General features: G+C 42.1%; 1 protein-coding gene across 1 annotated transcript; it reads left to right on the top strand.

The window, feature by feature from the left end:
- The first annotated feature begins 13,579 nt into the window (after positions 1 to 13,579).
- LOC121875884 (maltase A3-like) lies at positions 13,580 to 21,201 on the top strand. Its single transcript, XM_042380617.1, has 11 exons — positions 13,580 to 14,551; positions 15,125 to 15,304; positions 15,805 to 15,965; positions 16,276 to 16,401; positions 16,545 to 16,777; positions 17,597 to 17,804; positions 18,108 to 18,228; positions 18,410 to 18,544; positions 19,202 to 19,397; positions 20,092 to 20,253; positions 20,712 to 21,201. The coding sequence occupies exons 1-11, from the start codon at positions 13,879 to 13,881 to the stop codon at positions 20,785 to 20,787; spliced, it is 2,271 nt and encodes a 756-aa protein (XP_042236551.1). The 5' UTR covers positions 13,580 to 13,878; the 3' UTR covers positions 20,788 to 21,201.
- The last annotated feature ends 464 nt before the right edge of the window (positions 21,202 to 21,665 follow it).

Below are 21,665 nucleotides of genomic sequence, written 5' to 3'. Positions count from 1 at the left end.
ACAGCGAGTGCCCCAAGGGCCATCACGGAAGATGGGGGAGAGGCGGGCGATCTCTGGCTCTCTGATGTTAATTCCGATTTGACTTAAATGTTTTCGTCCTCTAAAAATTATATGGGTAAGAACGGATATATTTTTCTTTTAAACTAATTATAAATATATTCTTTGGGTGATATATTACGTATTATTTAAATAATATGTTAAACAGCTATAGAAAATAGGTATATGTTGGCTTTTATGTGACCTGGATATATGGAAACAAGTAGATGATGTCGGCAACAGCTATACTATAAATTCTGTCATTACTTAGACATTATTGTATATTCACACTATACTTAAATGAGTAACTACGATAAACATGAAATCTAACTTAAGAGTACAAGTGAATCGTACTCAAGGGGGTCAAATCATCGTACTCAGAGGGTTAAATCACTTGAAGCTATTTCCTCGTATTCAAGATGTGTAAACAAACCAAATTTAAAAAAAAAACATTAAGTGGCAACCAATGTTTTCCTCAGTGTTACAAGGTAGACTTGAGAAAAGATTGTGGACATATCAAGCGTGATGGGCGTGAAAGAGAAGCCCGCACGCCCGCCCGCCCACACCTCCTGCATGCTAAGCGAACAAACCGCATGCAAATTGACCTTGTGTTGGTACGTGACAGAATGAATGTTGGCGAATGTTAAATGAAAACTATGTGCCACTGTTAGGTATGTGGGAATGTTGCTATGACCAGGGGTGGGTGGGTGGGTGGGTGGGTAGGGAGAGAAGGAAGATGTGGGTTGTGGTGAGGATAGGGAAGTTATGGGGAGGATGGGGAGGATAGGTGAAGAATGGGAGAGGTTTTGGATGTGTGAAATGTCTTGAACTAGAGTAGAATTATCAACTATCCTCCTCCTCCTCCTCCTCTTCTTCCTCCTCTTCTTCCTCTTCTTCCTCCTCCTCCTCCTCTTCCTCCTCTTCTTCCTCCTCCTCCTCCTCTTCTTCCTCCTCTTCCTCCTCCTCCCACGCTGGTAAATAGAACTAATACACACGCAACTCTGGTGGTGTAGTGATCTTATACAGAGATACTAGTCTATTCGGTTCTGGTTTGGTATTCCGGTGTAGAAAGCATTGTGTACTGGTGACTATCCGGTGTAAAGCTGGTGGTTATCCGGTGTAAAGCTGGTGGTTACCCGGTGTAAAGCTGTGGTGGTATAGGTGATGGTGTGAAGCTTGACTCTCCCGTCTTGTAAAAACATCAATTGGTTAGGTTAGGATACACCATTTTACCTTAGATTAGGATAGATTAGACATCCTAATCCTTAGAGGTAGAGAGAAGGACAGAGAGAGACTTAATAGAAAAATGACTAGCCAATCCCACAACATAATAGAACAACAACAACAACAACAACAACAACAACAACGCTATTTACCATAATTTCCTCTATTACCCAACACAAAAATGGTGATGTATCTACCAGCGAGGTATTTTAATTAACACCAAAAAAAGTACACCTCATGAAACTCCAACAAAACCCATCACCCACCACACACAATATTACCTGTCTGCTAATTGAATGAAATAACGTCACCTGAATTACCTGGATTTATTTTCATATTGAGAGGTAACATAATTTAGCCACAACAGAAAAATATATAGAGTGTTATTGTAGAGGAAATTGGAATCCCTTTTTTGTGTGGTGGATTGACTGTGGTAAAGTGTGTGTGTGTGTGTGTGTGTGTTCCCAACCCACACACCAACCACCAACACCTACATTACACCACCCATACCGCCCACCTTAAGTATAATGGACTTGGGGGGAGGGGGGGGGGACTTTGCCTTGTAATCCGATGATGTGATGTAATACCACACTCTAGCCCTCAAGTTTGTTGCTCTCTGAACACTCCCTACCACAACTACCACAACCTGCTTACTACCACCACTACTACCACCACCACTACTACAAACTGTTTACTACTATCACTACTTCGACCATCTGATTAGTACAATCAATACCACTACAACCACCACCACCACTATCACCACTATCACCACCACCACTACCACTATCACCACCACCACTACCACTACCACCACTCAAGATCTCGTAATTTATCTAAATACCACTTACGACTGATGTGGTTCTTCCCCTAAATTCAAGGACCCACTATACAACAGTACTCAACTCATGTTCTAGTACTCAGCTAATGTCATTGTTGTACTCTATCAGCCGATGTTTTAGTACTCAACGATGTTATTGTACTCAACTGATGCTCTAGTACTCGGTCGACGTTGGTATCATAACAATATCACCTGGTGTGTTTAATTGATTTTATCCTCACTACACCATCACTCCTCACCCTCCCATACACACCATTATCACCACTTGTTCCAGTTACTTTATCGTTCATCATTCCATTTATTATCTTATTTGCATCTTCACTTATTATTCGGTCGAGTTGTTCATTTATCTGGGTCCATCTAGAACCGGTTTGCTTTGAGGTATGCCGAACCAAATAAGGGAGAGAGAGAGAGAGAGATAAGGAAAGTTAACACGGGAAAAGGGGAAAAACGAAATGAAGGGGAAGAGAAACAGTAAAAAGAGAAAGAGGGAGTGAGACAAAAGGAAAAGAAGTCAGAAAATTAAAAAAAGAAAACAAAGAGGAAGGAAGACAGAGTAAAAAATGAAAGCACTTAATAACAAACTCTTACTTCATGTTGCATATTGCATTAAACAATAACCAAGTGATGATTTGGACAACCTTCCGCTTGCAGCAGTTTTACGTTACATTCATAATAACATTTGGAAATAGCGATATGAAAATTTCAATAATAAATTTGCTGGTGTATTGCATTCGTAATGCTTCCGTCCATGGCAATATGGCATGTCAATTGCATTGTCATCAGCAACAATGGCCGGAGATAATGAAATATTTGGTGAACGCTGCCAGGGTTTATTTCACGAGTGTACTGGCAGAGCATGGAGAGAGGGGTAATATACACACACATAAACCCGAATATACATAGACCAATACACATAATATACATAGGCCAATACACATAATATACATAGGCCAATACATATAATATACATAGGCCAATACATATAATATACATAGGCCAATACACATAATATACATAGGCCAATACACATAATATACATAGGCCAATACACATAGGCCAATACACATAATATACATAGGCCAATACACATAATATACATAGGCCAATACATATAATATACATAGGCCAATACATATAATATACATAGGCCAATACACATAATATACATAGGCCAATACACATATAATATACATAGGCCAATACATATAATATACATAGGCCAATACACATAATATACATAGGCCAATACATATAATATACATAGGCCAATACATATAATATACATAGGCCAATACACATAATATACATAGGCCAATACACATAATATACATAGGCCAATACACATATAATATACATAGACCAATACATATAATATACATAGACCAATACATATAATATACATAGGCCAATACACATAAGATACATAGGCCAATACACATAATATACATAGGCCAATACACATATAATATACATAGACCAATACATATAATATACATAGGCCAATACACATAATATACATAGGCCAATACACATAATATACATAGGCCAATACATATAATATACATAGGCCAATACATATAATATACATAGGCCAATACACATAATATACATAGGCCAATACACATAATATACATAGGCCAATACATATAATATACATAGACCAATACATATAATATACATAGACCAATACATATAATATACATAGGCCATATAATATACACCATACACATATATACATATAATATACATATACATATAATATACATAGGCCAATACATATAATATACATAGGCCAATACACATAATATACATAGGCCAATACACATAATATACATAGGCCAATACATATAATATACATAGGCCAATACATATAATATACATAGGCCAATACACATAATATACATAGGCCAATACATATAATATACATAGGCCAATACACATATAATATACATAGACCAATACATATAATATACATAGGCCAATACATATAATATACATAGGCCAATACATATAATATACATAGGCCAATACACATAATATACATAGGCCAATACACATAATATACATAGGCCAATACATATAATATACATAGACCAATACATATAATATACATAGGCCAATACACATATAATTGTAATGATTGAATATCAGACCATAGCTTACAGCCCAGAGAACCTGGGTTTAGCTTCCTTCAACAGTTATAGCAAAGTAAATCTCTTGAGTTCAGCATTACAAGTCAATTCACCTCATTCAACCACCTTATTGATAGCTACCAGCTCATGATAAGCATAGGATCACCTGAAGAGTAGATAGCCCAATTTAACTCACCCGATGATTGTTAACGCTCTAATGCTATACCTGGTGGGTTAGGTTAGGTTGGTTTACGTTAGGTTAGGTTAGGTTAGGTTAGGTTTGGTTACATTAAAGTGATTAATCTTAAGGTGAAACAACAACTGGGGTGTTTAATCCTCACTTAAACCATCTATCTTACTCCGAGGTTAGAACGACGTGAACTAGTGCATGACAAAGGGACGCTGTCAGACCTGCCTCCTCTCTCTGCTTGGGTACGTCACTCACCAAGAAAAACTACTGTCCAATTTGTTGTGTTTAGGAGGTAAAAACATCTCACCGCCTTCAATAATAATTAAGGTGTGTGGCAAGTACTTCTAAACCGAGTGATTATATTTTGGTCAAGTCACTTATGTGTTTTGTTCAGGCACGTGTATAAGTGTTCATATGTATAAATTTATTCGTTTATGTATACATCCAAGCATATACTCATACACACATGCATACACATACACGTGCATGCACACACACAGACACACACACACACACATACGCGCCAAGTACAGGTATGTGTAAAAGGTTGCGAGCCAAGGTCACGCAGTCAAACCCCCGATATCATCATTGCGTCAAGGTTTGTTTTGTGCGGTGCATTGGAGGAACTAAAAAGGTGGAGTTAACGGCGGCGCTGAAAGGAAATAGTTTTACGGACTTCCTCAATCAGTGTTATAAAAATAGACCCGTAATGCTGAAGATCTGTTTTGTTTACTTCATCCTAAGAGATTAAAATAGCGAAATCCCGGCCATTTTGAAGCCTTTTTGTGCTTTATCTGAAGTGGGATTAAATTAAATGGGATCTTTTTTAATTCTGATGCCATGTTGAACCTTAAATTTAAGTTGTTGTTTTTCTTGCTTGCGTTAACTAGTTAGAGAAGCTCAATCCACCATCAACAACGTTAATCAAACTTACGACCTTTTCAGAATCCTCACCAAAGAACCGGATTTGTTAAAGGAACGTTCGTCATTTGTACGGATTCTCTCAGTTACAGATAACAGCGGGATATTTGAATTAAAGGGGTCAACTGCAGGCCTTCGCTGGTTCAAGGCGAGGCCAGGGAGGGATGCCGGGTTCTTTTTTATTCCGAGATAATCATTAACCAGTAAAACAGGACCTGCTCTCTTCAGTAATCTGCACGTTCAGTTTGTTCTCTGACTGGGTACATAATTTATCTAGTTAAGGTAGAGTTTTAGGTGAGAACGTGTCTAGTTAAGGTAGAATCTTAGGTGAGAACATATCTAGTTAAGGTAGAGTCTTAGGTGAGAACGTATCTACTGTAGTTAAGGTAGAGTCTTAGGTGAGAACGTGTCTAGTTAAGGTAGAGTCTTAGGTGGGAACGTATCTACTGTAGTTAAGGTAGAGTCTTAGGTGAGAACGTATCTAGTTAAGGTAGAGTCTTAGGTGAGAACGTGTCTAGTTAAGGTAGAGTCTTAGGTGAGAACGTATCTACTGTAGTTAAGGTAGAGTCTTAGGTGAGAACGTGTCTAGTTAAGGTAGAGTCTTAGGAGTGAACGTATCTAGTTAAGGTATGGTCTTAGGTGAGAACGTATCTAGTTAAGGTAGAGTCATAGGTGAGAACGTATCTACTGTAGTTAAGGTAAAATCTTAGGTGAGAACGTGTCTAGTTAAGGTAGAGTCTTAGGTGAGAGCGTATCTACTGTAGTTAAGGTAGAGTCATAGGTGAGAACGTATCTACTGTAGTTAAGGTAGAGTCTTAGGAGTGAACGTATCTTGTTAAGGTATGGTCTTAGGTGAGAACGTATCTAGTTAAGGTAGAGTCATAGGTGAGAACGTATCTAGTTAAGGTATGGTCTTAGGTGAGAACGTATCTAGTTAAGGTAGAGTCTTAGGTGAGAACGTGTCTAGTTAAGGTAGAGTCTTAGGTGAGAGCGTATCTACTGTAGTTAAGGTAGAGTCTTAGGTGAGAACGTATCTAGTTAAGATAAAGTCTTTGAGTAGAACCTATCTAGTTAAGGTAGAGTCTTAGGTGAGAACGTATCTAAAAAAAATTTTCGGATGGTCTGAAAAATGGCAGATGAAATTCAATGTGGACAAATGTAAAGAACTCAGTATAGGAGATGTAAACAGGGAAACCAGATACCAGATGAACAACGATGTTATTGAGAAATCCGACTGCGAGAAAGATTTAGGAGTAACGATAAGTAGGAATCTTAAGCCAAGTAAACAATGTGTATTTGCTCGAAACAAGGCTAATAAAGTACTTGGGTTCATACAAAGGAGTGTTAGTTACAAGACTAGCGAGATCATCCTAAAACTATATCTTGCGCTTGTGTGACCTCACTTGGATTATGCAGTTCAATTCTGGTCACCGTATTACAGAATGGATAAAGATTCCTTGGAAAGTATTCAGAGGAGAAAGATAAAACTAATCCAAGGCATTAGGAACCTTGAGTACAGAGACAGGTTAAAGCATCTTAATTTGCACTCCCTCGAGAGACGTAGAGTGAGGGGCGATATGATAGAGGTGTGCAAATGGAAGTCAGGGCTAAACAAAGGGGACATTACAAAGGTACTCAAACTATCCAACCAGGAGCGAACTCGTAACAATGATCTTAAATTAGACAAATTTAGATTTAGACGCGAAATAGGTAAACATTGGTTTGGAAATAGATAAGTGGACAAGTGAAACAAGTTACCAAACATCATCATTAACTCTAATACGCTGGATAGCTTCAAACATAGGTTAGATGGATATATGAGCAATAAGGGTTGGGTGTAAATGGGACTGCCCAGTATGGGCCAATAGGCCGGCTGCAGTTTCCTCCATTCTTATGTTACTTATCTTAAGTACAACACATATAACAGTGAGTGTACAGACCTCGTGGTACCACCACATACCAGGTACACACCTTGGGTCGGGACCCAAGGGACCTGACCTCGTCCGCTAATTACTTGAATTAGCGGGGTACTTGACCTACAACCACACCTCCAAGACACAACAGGGCATGACCACACCTGGACACAGCTGTCCAGATCTAACCAGTTTAGTGTTAATTGGCAGAGGTCAAACGCCGGCTGTTGAGGCCCCATATAAAGGCCCTACAGTCCTGCCCACGAGGTTATTCGGCTCATTCAGATGATTCGGCTGATTGTCATTCTGTCACTCTGGCCATTCTGATTCTCCCGTTCGGGTGGTCATTCTGTTCACTCACTCAGAGGCACGCTCGTCCCCTCCCCAGGTCGGGAGGGAGACCCCCGGGAATGAAATATAACAGTTCCCCTCAGATCATCTCCCGTCCCCTCCTAGCTGAGGGGAGAGTGTAGCTGAGGGGAGAGTGTATCTGTACCTGTATTTGCACCTACACCTAGTGAAGGAAGCGGTTTCACGAAAAAAAAATTAAAAAGTCGATTTATTTTCATCTCTTCATAATTCTCTGGATTATTTTATTGCCAAGTGAGTCATCGGGTTATTCTAATTTACTCTTCATTGTTGATGTTGTAGTGAGTATCAGGAGACAGTCAGAACTACATAGCGTGTGTGTGTGTCTGCGCGTGGACAGGTACAGTGGACACAGTCAGAACGGCATGGTGTGTAATAATAATAATAATAATAATAATAATAATAATAATAATAATAATAAATAATAAATACTAATAATAAATAATAATGAATAATAATAAATAAATAATAATAATTAAATAATAATAATTAAATAATAATAATTAAATAATAATAATAATAAATAATAATAATTAAATAATAATAATAATAAATAATAAATAATAATAATAAATAATAAATAATAATAAATAATAATGAATAATAATAAATAAATAATAATAAATAAATAATAATAATTAAATAATAATAATAAATAATAATAATTAAATAATAATAATTAAATAATAATAATATAATAATAATAATAATTAAATAATAATAATTAAATAATTAAATAATAATAATAATAATAATAATAATAATAATAATAATAATAATAATAATAATAATAATAATATATAATAATAATAATTAACGGTTTATTGAAAGAGCTTGGCAGCCAGAAGGCTGAAAATATACAGTTACATATCTGGGGAATGGGTTTCGAATTACAAATAATATACAAATAACAAGTGATATAAATAAGATATATAATAACGAGATGGGGAAAAGCTCACACTACAGTGCATTTCAACATGGTGACAGTGTAAGGAGTAGTGTTTACTGGGAGTGAATACACTGGTTTATTACAAGTTATTGATAATTTTTACAATGGTTGGACTGGGCTGTTCTTATAGCGATCAGTTCGTGCACGTATGGGCTGGATGCGATTGTGGTGTCGAACAGCAATTCTCGGGCTAGGGATCTCAGGTGGTAGTAGGAGCTGGTGTCGAGGATGGTGTAGAAGCTTCTTACCAAATTTGCAGATGAGGTCGTGGTGATGGTCAATAAGTCGAAAGGGTCAGTGTGTTGAGCGCTTCTTGATATGTGGAGTAGGAAGGGGAGAGAATGATCTTGCATGCCCTCTTTTGCACTTTTTCTAGATGTTTACGTTGTGTAGCATTTAGGGAGGAAGACCAGGTGGGGGAGGCATAGGTGAGCTTGAGAAGTATGAATGTTGAGTAAACACTGAAGAGCTCGGGTGCAGGAACTCCGAGGGACTTGAGTCGGCGGAGGAGGTGGAGACGGAAACTGGAGGATTTGACAACTTCACTGACGTGTGGTTTCCAATTTAGTTTGTTGTCTATGGTGACGCCGAGGAGCTTCGTGGAATCTACAACCTGGAGTGTGTTCGGACCTAAAGTAATGGAAGGAGGTGGGACAATGTCGGAGGAGAGGTTGAAGTGCATAACCATGGTGTTGGTATGGTTGATGGTGACATGGTTGTTGGTGGCCCAGTTTTGGAGACTGTTCAATAAATCCTGAAGGGCGGTATAGTCGGGAGCAGAATTGTTGACGCTGATCCCAATGGTGGAGTCGTCGACATATTTCCAGCGAGCAGGGGTTTCTCTTTGGGCATCATTGATGAGCATAAGGAAGCAGAGTGGTCCCATCTTGGTGCCTTGGGGGACGCCACAGGTGAGTGACTGAAAGGTGGAGACAGCCCCTCGGAAGCGTACAGCTTGGCGTCGGTCACTGAGGAAGTCTGTAAGCCATGGTATAAGACTTCTCCGAAGCCCGAGGTCAATGGCTTTGTTGACTATATTGTGGTCGACTAGGTCGAATGCTTTAGTGTGTGTGTGTGTGTGTGTGTGTGTGTGTCGACAGATGCAGTGGACACCTGGAGACAATCAGAACATAACACAGGTAAGCGGTGAATTATCTTAATGACTCACACAAAAGGTAGATAAGAGAGAGAGTCTCTCTCTCACTCTCTCTCTCTCTCTCTCTCTCTCTCTCTCTCTGTGTGTGTTAATATCAAAAACTATTTTCTAAAATCAAATAAAATCATATTACGTAGAATTATATAATATTAACTAGTCTTACAGTCCCATATTTTGTAACATTAAGCAGTCTTCTATTAACCTTATAATAACGTAATCGCTATAGTAGGCCTATTGGGCCATACTAGGTAACTCTGTCTGGCCTATACTTGAAACTTACATTGTTCAGGTAATATTTCGTCCCTCTCTTTCCATTCCATACTCTTACAACTTTACTATTATTTTTTCAACATTAAATCACGTTATTATTTTTATGTCAGTGATAAAAGTTTTTGTTTTGGTCTTTCTGTAATTTTTTTGTCCTTGTTAGAATTAATTATATGTCCTGTTTTCGTGTTGTGATGGTGGTGGTTGTGATGGTGGTGGTTGTGGTAGTGGTGATGGGTTGTGGTAATAGTGGTGGTAGTATATGGCACAGCAGTTGTGGTGTTAGTAGTAGTAGGCCCTAAGAGGAGATACCATCATATAGTCAATTGAGGGAACTACGCTGGTGGATCCGGTCGCCAAGGCAATGTACGCAATAGGTCTATCCGTGCTCCAACACACAATAAACTATGAAACAACCGAGGTCAAGCAAGTGGCTATACTGATGACCTTATAGGAGCTAACACAGAGCCACATGCAGCTTTTGCAGCATTCACCCATAGAGTCAGACATCGTTGGAACTACCTGATGCGCCCTATCCCTGATGTCGGACCCCTCCTCCACCCTCTGGAAGAAGCCATCAAGGTCGCTTTTATCCCAACACTTGTGAAAAATCCTTACTTAACCCCAGCAGAAAGGTCACTCCTTGCACTACCACCGAGACTGGGAGGAATGGGACTGACTAATCCAGAGGTGCTTGACGCCACAGAACATCAAAAGTCTGGCAAGCTCACGACAGCCCTCACTGAGCACATAATAACTCAGGATGCAACAACTCAGGTGGATACAGCGAATTAAACAAGATTCGACGGTCCATTACGACAGAACGCCCGCACACCCAAAGTGATAACTTTCAACAACTGATACTGCAATTGTCAGAGAACTTGGAAAAAAAAGTAGTTATAGCGCAGGAGGTGGGCGCCTCGAACTGGCTAACAACGTTACTGATAAGGGCAAATGGCTTCAGCCTTAATAAACTAGAATTTACAGATACCATTGCTCTAAGGTACGGTCGGCCAGTAGGTCAGCCTTCCCAGTGCCTGGTTGAGATGTCGACTGTCCTCTCTGCTTGGGTCTGCTTGGCTCTTCCTCAGGGGAATTTTTTTTTTAGTTTAACAAATTTATTGGCAGAGCTTGTAGTACAGTTTGCCTATTCTGAGTAATTCAGTCAGGTCTTGACACTGAGGGTGGTATCACTTCTCACTGTCACGCAGGACAGAGGTTCACACACAAAGAAATACATCATATTCATTAACAACTATAAATGTATAGAGGTCAGATTCAAATGGATAATGTCACTGTTCATTGCCATTCAGGACAGAGGTTCGTACACAAAGAGTTGCATCATATTCATTGACAGTACATATACATATATGTAAACACGCACACACACATATACATACATATACGTATATACATACACATATACACGTACACGCACATATACATGCACACACGCACACATACATACATATACGTCAGTCAGATTCATGTGGGTAATGTCACTTTTCACTGCCATACAGGACAGAGTTCGTACACAAAAGAATGCATCATATTCATTGACACTATATAGGTCAGATTCATGTGGGTAATGCCACTGTTCACTGCCACGGACAGAGGTTCGTACACAAAGAAGGAAATACATCACATTCACCAGTAGCATATATAGGTCAGTGGATCACATACATTGGAGTCATATTCTAATTGAAGACTAATCAGTGTGGGCTAGCAAATTTGGGATAAACAGCAAGAATGTCCTCAAGCACACCTGATTCAATGAAGTAATTACATAGTTCAAGATACAGTAAGTCAGGTGGCCTGAAGTCCTCAGGGGAAGATAGCATCGGCCCCAAAGTCGACAACAGTCGCAGATATCGTCTTTGAGGCAACAGTCATATAAATGCCGCATCGATCTGTGGCTCAACTAACTCAACACGGCTAGGATAGCTACTTATGCATTATGATATTTAATATTAAGGTAATAAAATGGCGGCGAAGGTGTGGCTATTGGGGGAGGCTGGAGGCCACGTTCTAGGAAAGTAGTAGTAGTAGTAGAATTGACATCTCTCTCTCTCTCTCTCTCTCTCTCTCTCCCCCTCGTGTTGTATCTCATCTCTCTCTCTCTATCTCCGTGTTTACATTGTCTTATCTCTGCGGTCTATTAACATATTACTGTTAGCTTCTTGATAATCGTTTCTGATAATACTGACTAGGGTGTATTGAAGCTCTTATCTCTGGCAGTGTGGAGAGGAGGGTATGTGTGCGTGATGTCAGGACAGGCTGTGTTGTGTTGTGTTAGGTCAGGTTGTGTTGGGTCAGGTTGTGTTGGTTCAGACCAGTGTGACTAATACTACCTAGGTTGGGGCCCAGTAGGACTCATACTACCTAGGTTGGGGCCCAGTAGGACTAATACTACCTAGGTTGGGGCCCAGTAGGACTAATACTACCTAGGTTGGGGCCCAGTAGGACTAATACTACCTAGGTTGGGGCCCAGTAGGACTAATACTACCTAGGCCCAGTAGGACTCATACTACCTAGGTTGGGGCCCAGTGGGACTAATACTACCTAGTAGGACTTACCTAGGTTGGGCCCAGTGGGACTAATACTACCTAGGTTGGGGCCCAGTGGGACTCATACTACCTAGGTTGGGGCCCAGTGGGACTAATACTACCTAGGTTGGGGCCCAGTGGGACTAGTGTCTATCACAGCTGGCTTGATAACTTTGTCAGCCAAATACACCACCTTACTGACTTGACTGATTTATGTTATAAACTACCGAGGCAATGTTTATCTCTCTTTATTCAGCATATCAGTGGTTGTATAGAGGCGTGACTCACCAAGATACTTCTCCTGACGGCTGGGTTTCGGTAGTTGAGGTCCGGCTGTTCCGTCAGGTACTTGTGGAGGTAAAACTGCTGCCGCTCCTCCACCCACTGCCACACCGTCCCCCGGAACAAACACAGCTGCCGCACCACATAACGCATTTAATACATTTTATAACATACACCAATATATCAAACATCACGCACAGTTATACACCCTATAATATATCTGTTATGATATACTGTACATCATTGAACACGAATACCATTATATCGTTTGTTCATCCTTAAGTGATCTTCATTATGGATAAATAATATATTCATAAGTCAGATCAAAAACGACTACGGTATAAATAGTCAATTAACATATTATTTAAATTTTCAGACTCTCTCTCTCTCTCTCTCTCTCTCTCTCTCTCTCGGGATGGTTGATACACCCAGTTGTTAGGGGGGATGGTTGATACACCCAGTTGTTAGGGGGGATGATTGACAAATCAGAACCAAAAACAACACAAACCACCTCTCACCCCTCCATCTCCCCCCTCTTCTTACCCTCCCCTCCTCCTCCACCCTACAACCTGGAGGGGAGGGGAGGGGGAACTTGACCATCGCCCCTGTACACACCTTCCCTAAAGTCTGCCTGGATGACCACTGCATGTTATCGTGTCGTTGGTAGCATTCCGTCACCGCACAGCTGACTCCCCCACTACGCGGCCCCCTTCTACGTCCCCCTCCCCCCACGGCCCCTGCCTCGTGTTCACTAACTTCACTCCCTATCAGAGACTCGCCAGGGCAGGACCTACATCTCACGGGTGTCTTATACAAGTAACTGTAGTGAGAGGCGTGTGAGGAGGCCATGTAGTGCTGTAGGCTTGTAGCACAACACCGTCAGTATATGTATAAGAGCGAGGAACGTATATGTGTGTGTGTGTGTATGACGGGTATACAGGTGTAGAGGTGTGACTTAGTATTTGTCAAGAATACAAGAGACTGACTGATCGCTCTGGCAAGTGACGAAGAGAATAAGTCAGTAATTAAATCAAACTAACCCGTGAGTCATGGCGTCAAATGGCGTCTTGTGTGTCTCGCTGTTTTTTCTGTGTTGTGGATCTCTTAACTTGTTCCGCTATGTCAGCACCCCACACGACGACACCACGAAGATCTCAGACGAGGGTGATGGATCCCTCCCTTATAAACGATACCAAGAGATATTTCAGACGAGTAAAAGAAGTGGTGAGAGATATAAGGAAGATCTCTCAACGAAGGGGGCACCGGAGGAGGGCAACCAGCATATGCCCCAAGACCTGCCCCAAGATCTCCTCCACCACGCTGACGATACTCCTGACGATGACCTATACTCCTACCACCAACAACAAACACAGAATCCAGAATATGGTTACCATGATTTTGAGCCAGAAGACGAATCTCTCCACACTACGTTTGTGTTTTGGCGTAATGACGTGTGTAAGTCGACGACACATACGGCGAGAGAAGAAGAGGAGGAGGAGGAAGAAGAGGTAACGAAGGATATAGGAGAGGAAGAAGTGACGAAGAATGGAGAAGACGAGATGGCGGCAGATGGAGAAAAGGAGGTACTAGAGGAGGAGACAGGGGATGAAGGAGGGGAGGAGGAAGATAAGAAGCTAGCGTGGTGGCAGAGGAACATAGTGTATCATTTATATCCCTACTCCTTCCAAGACACTGATGGCTCCGGTATAGGCGACCTCAAGGGTGAGTGTTGGATGACCTCGTGTTGACGGTACAGGTGAGAGCTGGCTGGTCATATGGGGCCCAGTCTTAGACCCCAGTCCTAATAGACCCTAATCCTAGTAAACCTTAATCCTAGTAGACCTTAATCCTAGTAGACCCTAACCCTAGTAGATCCTTATTCTAGTAGACCCAAGACCTAGTAAACCTCAGTCCTAATAGACACCAGTTCTAACATGACCCAACCGAACCTAAATAACCCGACTACTAGGACTGGAGTCGTTTAGAACAGAGGGCCAGCTCTAATAGACACACATACATACAGATAGAGACACACACTTACAGACAGACACACAGACAGAAATATACCATTGTTTGTTGGTGTAAACAACGTGCTTGAAGCAAACGTTTGTAAATACCAAAAAAATAGTGTTAAACTCCATAACATCAATTTTGTCATGAGAATTGTTTTGTCTTTTGTTTGATGTGTGTGTGTGTGTGTGTGTGTGTGTGTGTGTGTGTGTGTGTGTGTGTGTGTGTGTGTGTGTTGTGGACTAAGCTGTAAAGAAGAAGTCATCATCATTAGTTGTGTTGCAGGTATAGCGATGAGGGCAGACTACCTGCAGCAGCTGGGTGTGGCTACAGTGTGGCTCAGTCCTATATTCACCTCCCCCATGGCTGACTTCGGCTACGACATCTCTAACTTCACTGACATCGACCCCATCTTCGGCAACATGCAAGACTTTGACTTCCTCTTGCAGGAGTTCCACGCCAGAGGTGAGTGGTGAATTCCTCTTGATGGAGTTCCTCGCCAGAGTGAGTGGTGACTTCCTCTTGATGGAGTTCCTCGCCAGGGGTGAGTGGTGGCTTCCTCTTGATGGAGTTCCTCGCCAGAGTGAGTGGTGACTTCCTCTTGATGTAGTTCCTCGCCAGAGGTGAGTGGTGACTTCCTCTTGATGGAGTTCCTCGCCAGAGTGAGTGGTGACTTCCTCTTGATGGAGTTCCTCGCCAGAGGTGAGTGGTGACTTCCTCTTGATGTAGTTCCTCGCCAGAGGTGAGTGGGGACTTCCTCTTGATGGAGTTCCTCGCCAGAGGTGAGTGGTGACTTCCTCTTGATGGAGTTCCTCGCCAGAGGTGAGTGGTGACTTCCTCTTGATGGAGTTCCTCGCCTCAAATCACTTGGATAAAATAATAAGTTAAATGATATTGAAGAAAAGTTCACAAAACTTGAGGTAAAAAATAACTTGGTAATTTTTCGTTGACGGGACGTTTGGCAGACCTGAAGGTGGTGCTGGACTTGGTGCCCAACCACACCAGCAACCAACACGAGTGGTTCACCAAGTCTGTCCTGCGGGAGGATCCTTACACTGACTACTATGTCTGGGCTGACCCGAAAGGCTACACTCCTTCCGGCACCCCCATCCCCCCTAACAACTGGGTGAGTCAACCATCCCAAGAGAGAGAGAGAGAGAGAGAGAGAGAGAGAGAGAGAGAGAGAGAGAGTCTGAAAATTTACATAATATGTTAATTGACTATTTATACCGTGGTCGTGTTTGATCTGACTTATGAATATATTATTTATCCATAATGAAGATCACTTAAGGATGAACAAACGATATAATGGTATTCGTGTTCAATGATGTACAGTATATCATAACAGATATATTATAGGGTGTATAACTGTGCGTGATGTTTGATATATTGGTGTATGTTATAAAATGTATTAAATGCGTTATGTGGTGCGGCAGCTGTGTTTGTTCCGGGGGACGGTGTGGCAGTGGGTGGAGGAGCGGCAGCAGTTTTACCTCCACAAGTACCTGACGGAACAGCCGGACCTCAACTACCGAAACCCAGCCGTCAGGAGAAGTATCTTGGTGAGTCACGCCTCTATACAACCACTGATATGCTGAATAAAGAGAGATAAACATTGCCTCGGTAGTTTATAACATAAATCAGTCAAGTCAGTAAGGCAGAGCATCAACCAGAGTCATAATAATCATCACTTTTATGCCCGAAGGAGGTGATGAAGTTCTGGTTGGATCGAGGTGTTGATGGCTTCCGTATCGACGCCATCAAACAGCTGTACGAGGTGGAAGACCTATACCAGGACGAGGCAGTGGACCAAGACTCAGGGCTGACTGACTCTCTCCTCTACAAGTACCTGACTCACAACCTCACCATCAACCAGCCAGAAATATTCCAAGTTGCCCTGAAGGAGTGGAGAGATTTAGTCGACCAGTACAATGACAAGTGAGAGTGTGTGTGTGTGTGTAGGTCATTCTGGGCAGCACTCTACTATACCCACAACGACGTAATAGGCAGAAGAGGTGACTAACAGACTAACTCAGCGACAGCCCACTGCTGAAGGGAACAAGCGAAGATAACTACCAAGAGTCTCTAATGACAATTCTACATGTGGGCGACACAGTGAGATTTAGGCAACTGAGTAATGCATCTAGTTAATGGCGCGTTTTCACGAATATCAGAAAAAATCGAATTCATTTTCATTTCTCCACTCTTAAATATCTCTAATTTCCATTTATATACTAGTTATCCTTCTAAAAATATTATAATGTGGGTAAAACTGCTCTTTAGTTACGCTCTACCACTGAGAGGGGCTTCCGTCATCACAATAAATCTCAAAATTCCGTTTCTAGCAGTGTTTAAAATTGTTAGTTTAGTTACTTGTTCAAAACAAACCATTTCCTATCATATTTATCAACAGAAAACGATATAAACCCAAATCATGGGTAATTATAAATTTATCTATAGACATCATCCGAGCATTTCTATATTGTCTACCACGAAAGGCCTACTTGTTTACATACAAAGAATCTAAAACTTACACCAGTGTTTCTTAATTGTTAGTTGTGCTTACATGCAAAATTTCAGATCTCTATGACAAACACTTCAGAGTTTACAGTCAATAATATGTAGTGACTTTTCAAAGTTCATTATCTCAAAAGTTATTTAATCGTCACAAGAAATTCAAAATCTCCTTTGTTTATTGACCTGTTTGAAAATTAAAAAACATTTACTAATCGTTCTATTTACCCTCCCCCCCCACAGGTTCCTGATAGCCCAGCTGTATGACCCAGACATCAGCGAGATCATGAAGTACTACGGGACCTCCTCAGCGCCTCTCTCTCACTTCCCTTTCAACTTCCGGTTTATACAGTATCTCAAGACCCGCGATGACGTCACGGGCCACACCCTACTGGCCTACATCACCGAGTGGCTGGACAACATGCCGGCTGGAATGTGGCCAAATTGGGTGGTGAGTGTGGCCAAGGTGTTTGGTGGTGAGTGTGGCCAAGGTGTTTGGTGGTGAGTGTGGCCAAACCATGTGGTGGTGACTGGTTAAATATCTATATCACCAGTGAGTACATTTGGACGAGTAAATAAACAAGTGTAGTTTATGTAATTAACAAAACAACGTCATGATATACTTATAAAACTCACCGTGACCTTAAATATTGACCTTTTGACCTAATGAAATGGCAACTGTAGGGAGTGTCTCACTGTGTGTGTGTGTGTCCTATAAGAGGATTCATTATTTACTAAGTGGCACCTCCATCAGCTGAGTAACCATGGCAACAGTCGCTTGGCGTCTCGGGTGGGCGGGGACCTGGTGGACGCCCTCCACATGATGACGATGCTACTGCCGGGGACCCCGATCACCTACTACGGCGATGAGCTGGGTACTGTCCCTCCCTCCCTCCCTCCACTACTACTACCTACCCTCCCCCCCATCTTAAACATTCCATTTTATCCAGTTTGTCTATACAAGATAATTATCCACTACTCATGATGAATATGAATAAGAAGCTGTTTATTATACACCTGTGAGAACTCTAATTAACACACCAGGTGCTCTCCCAGGTATGGAGGACATATATGTGAAGTGGGAGGAGACTCGGGACCCCAGCGGCAAGAACCTGGGACCTGAGAGATACCTGGAGGCGAGTCGTGACCGTTGCCGTTCACCCATGCAGTGGGACGACTCACATAACGCAGGTACGACTCATCTAGGACTCACATAACGCAGGTACGACTCATCTAGGACTCACATAACGCAGGTACGACTCATCTAGGACTCACATAACGCAGGTACGACTCATCTAGGACTCACATAACGCAGGTACGACTCATCTAGGACTCGCATAACGCAGGTACGACTCATCTAGGACTCGCATAACGCAGGTACGACTCATCTAGGACTCACATAACTCAGGTACAATTCCAACAAATCCCTCAGTCATGGCAGCCAAAAGTCAGTCATTTAATCAGTCAATCAGTCAGTCAGTAGTGCCAACAGTGCCAACAGTCAGTAGTGCCAACAGTCAGTAGCGTCAACAGTCAGTAGTGTCAACATTACCAACAGTCAGTAGTGTCAACAGTCAGTAGTACCAGCATTGCCAACAGTCAGTAGTGTCAACAGTGTCAACAGTCAGTAGTGCCAACAGTCAGTAGCGTCAACAGTCAGTAGTGTCAACATTACCAACAGTCAGTAGTGTCAACAGTCAGTAGTGTCAACAGTGCAAACAGTCAGTAGTGTCAACAGTGCCAACAGTCAGTAGTGCCAACAGTCAGTAGTGTCAACAGTCAGTAGCACCAACAGTGCCAACAGTCAGTAGTGCCAACAGTCAGTAGTGCCAACCCTCCTGCCCCCAGGCTTCAGCTCTGCCAACAACACGTGGCTCCGAGTGAACGACAACTACTTGACGATGAACGTGAAGGCGCAGATGGCGGCGCAGGAGAGTCACCTGCGTCTCTACCAGCGCCTGGCGAAGCTGCGTCAGGAGGTGACCTTCACCCACGGGAACCTGACTTTCCCCGTCGTCACCCAGCAGGTGTTCTCCTTCCTCAGGTGAGATGTTACCCCCTGCAGGTGTCGCCTCATGAATCTGGCAACTATAAATAATTAAACTTCTATTATTCTCGGTATATAGACTAATTAAACGAGTTCTATAGTCAGTACTCTTCCTGCCATACCTGAGTCACACAGCCTTTAGTCTCTATGACCAAAGGACCATTGAGTCGAACCAACAACCATTACTCAATCGTCGCCTCAAAAGTGCCAGCCTTCTTTATGTCGTGACTTGAGCTAGTGTGGGGGATGGGAGCTGGGGAGGGAGAGGAGGGATGGGGGAGGTAGGGATGGGGACGGGGCTAGAAGATGTGGGATGGGGGAAGGGAGGGTAGAGGAAGGGTACTAAGATACGTTCTTTCTATCTGCAGTTATGGTGATAAAAAAAGTAAACACAAGAATTCTTTGAGTAACTTCCGTAACTAAAGAAAACAGAAGTTCTACCGTAGTGTTATGGTCTCCCCCCCCTCCCTCCCTCCCCTCACAAGTCTTTGATGTTTATTGTGTATGGTATTTTTCTGTCTGTCTATCTGTAAGTTCTTCCTTCTACTTCTTGTTTATCCTCTCACTCTCCACTGCTCTTCATCTGTCATCTGCCTCTCTCTCTCTCTCTCTCTCTCTCTCTCTCTCTCTCTCTCTCTCTCTCTCTCTCTCTCTCTCTCTCTCAGTAATTACAGGTGTGTTGGTATTACAGGAGCCACCTGAGGTCACACAGTTACCTGGTGGTCATCAACACCTCCCGGCAGCAGCTGTTGGTGGACCTGACGAAGGGCACAGGGCTGCCACCCACCGCCACCGTCCTCCTCCGCTCCGTCACCCACACTACCCCAAGGAGAGTCATCCACACTACCCCAGGGTGAGTCATCCACACTACCCCAGGGTGAGTCACCCACACTACCCCAGGGGGAGTCATCCACACCCAAAGGAAGTCATCCACACTACCCCCAAGGAGTCATCCACACACACACTACCCCAGGGTGGTCATCACACACTACCCCAGGGTGAGTCACCCACACTACCCCAGGGTGAGGTCATCCACACACTACCCAGGGTGAGTCATCCACACTACCCCAGGGTGAGTCATCACACTACCCAGGGTGAGTCATCCACACACCCCAGGGTGAGTCATCCACACTACCCCAGGGTGAGTCATCCACACTACCCAGGGTGAGTCATCCACACTCACCCCCAGGGTGAGTCATCCACACTACCCCAGGGTGAGTCATCCACACTACCCCAGGGTGAGTCATCCACACTACCCCAGAGAGAGAGAGAGAGAGAGAGAGAGGTTCTCACTATATTATATCACTTCAGGTCAGAGGTCAACCTTGCTGTGTTGAGACTGAAGGCCGGTGAGGGACTCGTCCTTAGGCTGCCCACACAAGCTTGAACCCTGATACAACCTGAAGCCTGATACAACCTGAAGCCTGATACAACCTGAAGCCTGATACAACCTGAAGCCTGATACAACCTGAAGCCTGATACAACATGAAGCCTGATACAACATGAAGCCTGATACAACATGAAGCCTGATACAACATGAAGCCTGATTCAACATGAAGCCTGATACAACATGAAGCCTGATTCAACATGAAGCCGGCCCAAGAAGAACGTTCCACACCTGAATCACCTGTCGTCAAACTTTTAATTAAACTTCAACTTTATTATTGATCGAATTTATTATACACGATTTATTATAAAATATATAATAAACTAAAATAATATTAAAAGTAATTATTAAAGATCATTATTTTTATCCTAGAAAATTAATTAACATATTTAAAGTAATTATTTGTTGACGTTCAGAAAAATGTGAAGAAAATTTGAAAAAATAATAATAATAAAAATCATATGAATATAACTCCACTGTTTTGTAGGTCAAACTGTCTTATATTTTCAAATAAAAAAAAAATATTTATATCTCTACTGTTACCACCTCTAAAAAAAAAACTATATCTTCAACACAGTATTACTGTCATGGTCACATTGACGGCTGGTCTGTTTTAGAACCTGATTCTTATTACACTACACGCCCGCAAGACATGAATGGGTAGCTGGTTAGCTACCCCCAAGAAGAAACGCGTTTTTCCCCCTCTTGTTTTACACTCATGATCCCTCCGTAAGCCTCGCCTTTGTGAAGACAGTTGTCAATACATTTTTATTCCACTTTCTACGGGCAAGCTCAATCATGATTAGTTTATGTAAATCAACTTAAGTAATTCGCCAGACCTTTGTCAACTGAGGGTCATCTTTGAATGAGTAACAGTT

Source organism: Homarus americanus, unplaced genomic scaffold, assembly GCF_018991925.1.
Source record: "Homarus americanus isolate GMGI-L3 unplaced genomic scaffold, GMGI_Hamer_2.0 scaffold18884, whole genome shotgun sequence".
Lineage (NCBI taxonomy): Eukaryota > Metazoa > Arthropoda > Malacostraca > Decapoda > Nephropidae > Homarus > Homarus americanus.
The sequence above is the reverse complement of the archived record's forward strand: the minus strand, read 5'-3'. Positions and strand labels throughout refer to the sequence as shown.

Coding starts and splice junctions, on each gene's coding strand:
- LOC121875884 (XM_042380617.1), top strand. CDS start 13,879: ATGGCGTCAAATGGCGTCTTGTGTGTCTCGCTGTTTTTTCTGTGTTGT. Junction 15,966..16,275: donor CCATCCCCCCTAACAACTGG/GTGAGTCAACCA, acceptor GTGGTGCGGCAG/CTGTGTTTGTTCCGGGGGAC. Junction 20,254..20,711: donor GTCATCCACACTACCCCAGG/GTGAGTCATCCA, acceptor ATATCACTTCAG/GTCAGAGGTCAACCTTGCTG.